The following is a 4379-nucleotide window of genomic DNA, read 5'->3' as shown; positions in this document are numbered from 1 at the left end:
TTCCCAAACGATCTCTCCATCTGTTTTGACCAGGGTTGCCGTCCCTCGGCTTTTTTCTTCGGATTTTGTCATCTGCTCTCGCCATCTCTCACGCACTATCTCTCCTTCGTTTTCTCCTTTCTTCTTAATCACCCTACCTCTCTCCAGTTCTCTCTGTCTCTCTCCCTTTCTCTTCCTTTTTTACTGGGCGCTCTCTCTTCTACTTTAACGACTGTTTCTGTTTCTCCCTTTTTTTTTTCTCTTGAATTTTCTATGCTCTACCGCTCTTGAACTTTTATTTTCTAGGCAATTGCATTTCTCTCAGAGAAAAGGGATTTTCCTTCTCTTTCGGGCCCAGTGCATTTCACCGCTCTTGAACTTCCGTCTCTCGGTTTTCTTCCAGCTCATTTCACTTGCGTTCACCCTCCCACGCCATTTCACATTTCTCACTCTCTTCGTTTCATTCTCTCGATCTTTGTCCCTCTGTTTTTTTCTTATCTACGTTGGTCGCGTAAATCTCTCTTCGGCTCTCCCTCACCTCTCGCTCTCTCTCTAAGAGACCCACACACACAAGGTGTCTCTCGCCGTCTCACTCTTTCTCAACCTCTCCTTTCTCTCTCATAAATTTCACCGTGTCTCTACCTCTCTTTCTCCCCCGCAATCTCACTCCCCTCTCTCTTTCGCTCCCGAAATCTCACTCTTCCTCTCTTTCTCTCCCTCTCTCCCCATAATGTCACTGTGTCTCTACCTCTCTTTCTCCCTCATAATCTCACTCTCCTCTCTCTTTCGCTCCATAATCTCACTCTCCGTCTCTCTCTCTCTCTCCATAATCTCACTCTCCGTCTCTCTCTCTCTCTCTCTCTCTCCATAATCTCACTCTCCGTCTCTCTCTCTCTCTCTCTCTCTCTCCCAATCTCACTCTCCGTCTCTCTCTCTCTCTCTCCCGCAATCTCACTCTCCGTCTCTCTCTCTCTCTCTCTCTCTCTCTCCATAATCTCACTCTCCGTCTCTCGCTCTCTCTCTCTCCATGATCTCACTCTCCGTCTCTCTCTCTCTCTCTCTCTCTCTCTCTCTCCTCTCTCCCAATCTCACTCTCCGTCCCTGCCTCTCTCTCTTTCTCTTCCCGGAATCTCACTGTCCCTCTCTCTCTCTCTCCATCCCTCCATAATTTCACTCTCCGCCTCTCTCTCTCTCTCTCTCGCTCATAATCTATCTCTGTGCCTCGCTCTCTCCTTCTCTTCCATAAGCTCACTCACTCTTTCTCTCTCTCGTGCTGTGTCTCTCTCTCTCCCAAACTCACTCTCTCTCTCGCTCTCACCTTCCTTTCTCTCGCAATCTCTGTGCGTTTCTCTCTGCGAATCTCGCTCGCCCTCTGTCTCTCTTTATCTCTCTCCCCCCCGCCCCCTCTCTCCTTCTTTCTCTCTCTCGCTTGGAATCTCTTTGTGTCGCTCATGGTCTCTCTCAGTCTCTCGTTATCTCTTTGTCGGCGCTCTGTTTCTCTAGCCGGGTTTTGTTATCTCCCGCTCTCTCTACCTCTCTGTGACTCTCATTTTGCGCTCTCTTATTTGCGATCTCTCTCTCTCTCTCCCGTGTTATCCCTCTCTCCCCTCTCTTTCCTTCGCCATTTCTCTTTTTCCTCCTGGCTCTCTTTTTCTCGCTCCCTTCTTGCGATCTCTCGCCGTCTCTCTTCTTCGCTATTTCTCTTTTTCCTCTCTGGCTCTCTCTCTAAATCTCCCTCCCTCATGAGCTATCCTATATCTCTCCCCTCAATCTCTATCTCTCTCGCTGAGTGTCTTATTCGCTGTCCTTCTCTCTGGCTCTCCTTCGCTCTCTCTCTTTTCGCTATCTTCGTGTCTCTCCCAAACCCAACGTCCCGAATTTTCTCTCTCTGCATGTGTCTTTGTCTGTTTGTCAACTTCTCTTGGGGTCTGTCCCTCTCTCCGTCTGCGCTGGCCGCCCGACTCTCCGTTTGCGGAGGGTTCGTCGCTCAGGGCCGCGTAGGATTTTCAAGGGGTGGGTTGGACCAAGGACCCATTTGTCCATATGGCCGTTTTTTTTATTTTCTGGATTAGGCCCGGCCTTTAGTACTCGATGCTGACTCCTAAATGAATCCCCCCTTTGCGCAGTAAGCATCTCCATAAATACAATGGCGTCGGGCGTAGCCCGAGGCCTGCTGTGATTAGGAGTTAGGGGCTGGCCTTCCAGTGTTATGGCGAAGGCCGTCCAGCCTTTATATGTTTATGGCGATGTTAGTGTGGGCGGTGGATCTTTGGGGTTGATGAGGATGGGATGTGGGAGGCGTGCAGCAACGATGGACAAAATGGTGATGCTCTTTAGAAATGGTGTTGAGTGGTGTTGCAGAATGGCGTTGAAACTTGTGATACAATATCAGCCGTGTCTGTGAGACTAGGATTAAGCGCCTAGTCATACCTTGTGGGCGTCATAACCGTCTTGGGAGTTAGCAGCGGGTCTCGCTCTGGGAGGCTTCCCAGACCCCAAAGGGGCCTAGTAAAGCGGGGCCTTGATTTTATCCTGAGCGCACTTGAGCTAACTGGGAGCATTTCACACCTTCCGAGCCTAATTCGCGTTTTAAACTCGTTAAAAGTCTTGCGTTGTGCACCTGCCATGCGGATGTGGTCGTTAAAGCTTATTCCGGCCTCAGCTGGTGCGACGCTGAGAAGCATCGCCCGTGATGTTGAGGATGGCCCAATGTACTTACGCTGGATGTGTGACGCCGGCCCCGCCCCCTCAGTTCCTCTAAGCATCAGGTCGCGTCCACATCGACCTCCAAGTATACCGCGGTAACACGCCGCCCTCTTCTCTGCGTGCGTTGCCCCGGCCACACAGCATATCTCTTTGAAATCCACGTCGCTGTTCGTGGCCTTAATATCAGTCCTCCAACCGCGAGATGTTTTTTTCCCCGTTTATCGGGATGCAAGACTACGCAAAAGGAGGCCAGGAGGGCGCGCCGCTGGATCGTTCCCCCACCCCACTCGCCAACTGCCGCCGTCATCAAACCTCTCCCTTTCAGCGTGTGACTTTACATGGATGCTTTGACCCGGACACCTGGCCCCTCTGGGTTCCCTATATATAGCGGCGCATGCCGCCTACAGAAATCATCCGGGCCTCCATATTTCTCATCTTTGTTTCCCTGCCCCCCGTCGCCGCCCCCCAAGTCTCTACTTTACCATGGCCGGGAAGACTGAACTTGTGGCGACCTTCTTGATCCTAAACCTGGTTCTCTTCCCACTTGCATCGGCACAGCTGCTCACGGCTATCACTAGCTGCGTCGTGGCCTCCTCAAGTTGCGCGTGCGATCCTGCACTCAACCTCATCAAGATCGGTGGAATCACCGATGCCGTCACGAGCAGCGGCTGTGCGCTGATTGCAACAATTACGCCTGTGCAGGCCGGTAAATGCCTCTGTGCCGTAGCCAAGATTAACGTTCTTGGGCTCGTCGTCGACGTCAACCTCCCGGGGGACATAAACCTGTTGCTCAAGGCCTGCGGCCAGCAGGTTCAACTCCTTGGATGCTAAGGGAGCTGCCCACGACGTTATCCGCACAGATTTCACGCCCGGATTTTCCGTAACTTTGTTGCCGCAACCCTCCTCGTCTTTCCTAGTCATCAGCATTCCGTTCAGTTCATGTCGCCCCCCTTGTAACAGCCTCTGTCTCAAGCCCCTTCCACCCGCCCGAGTCACGACATCTTGTTTAAGGCCTGACCGCTATGATCGTCCCCTGATAATAAGCGAGGCTCCTCTCTCCTCCTCCTCGTGTTCTGCCCTCCGCGCACGTGCAAGGCGTCCTTGGTTGACACACATTTATCTTCGGATAATAAACCTTAAAAAAAGACTCTCGGTCATACACCTCTGTGTTGGCTTCTTTCATTGTAGGGCACATACTAATAAACATCCGCTCCCGCTTTTCAATGTCTTTTCTCAAGCCTCGAGAACTCTCGAGAGGAGCCCCAAGAGTATCATAAAAGTCAGGAAGACAGTGTGGGAAATGAAACTACAGAATCATTCTAGGACGCTCTACGCGGGACACGGGAGCTCACTGTTGTAAGCAAGACGAAGATGCGTCCGAATCGAAGAATGTCTTCTAAACACTAGCCCAAGGGAGGAACGATGATCAGTTGTCACGGGCTTCCCGACCAAAGGCGCTGATCTCTTCGCGCGACCCGGTTCTTCTTCGCAGAACTAGCATACGCATACCCGTTAGCCAGCTCGATCTTAAACGTTGTAAAGTAATTTTAACAACGAAATCATCCATCTTCGAGCACGGTATTCGGCCAGGAAAGCTTGCAAAAGATCATGCGTTTTCAAGCACAATATTTGGGCATGAAAGGTTGAAAAAGATGGTCCATTTTGAAGCCCAAATATTTGGTCGCGAATGAACA

General features: G+C 51.2%; 1 protein-coding gene across 1 annotated transcript; it reads left to right on the top strand.

The window, feature by feature from the left end:
* Positions 1–3098: 3098 nt before the first annotated feature.
* On the top strand, positions 3099–3629 carry LOC144714934 (uncharacterized). The gene has a single exon (XM_078589751.1). The coding sequence runs from the start codon at positions 3169–3171 to the stop codon at positions 3514–3516; it is 348 nt and encodes a 115-aa protein (XP_078445877.1). The 5' UTR covers positions 3099–3168; the 3' UTR covers positions 3517–3629.
* The last annotated feature ends 750 nt before the right edge of the window (positions 3630–4379 follow it).

This window comes from Wolffia australiana, chromosome 2 (assembly GCF_029677425.1).
Source record: "Wolffia australiana isolate 7733 chromosome 2, ASM2967742v1".
Lineage (NCBI taxonomy): Eukaryota > Viridiplantae > Streptophyta > Magnoliopsida > Alismatales > Araceae > Wolffia > Wolffia australiana.
This window is presented reverse-complemented; position numbering and strand designations above follow the sequence as displayed.

Excerpts from the sequence above, each read along its gene's own strand:
- LOC144714934 (XM_078589751.1), top strand. The coding sequence starts at position 3,169 with ATGGCCGGGAAGACTGAACTTGTGGCGACCTTCTTGATCCTAAACCTG.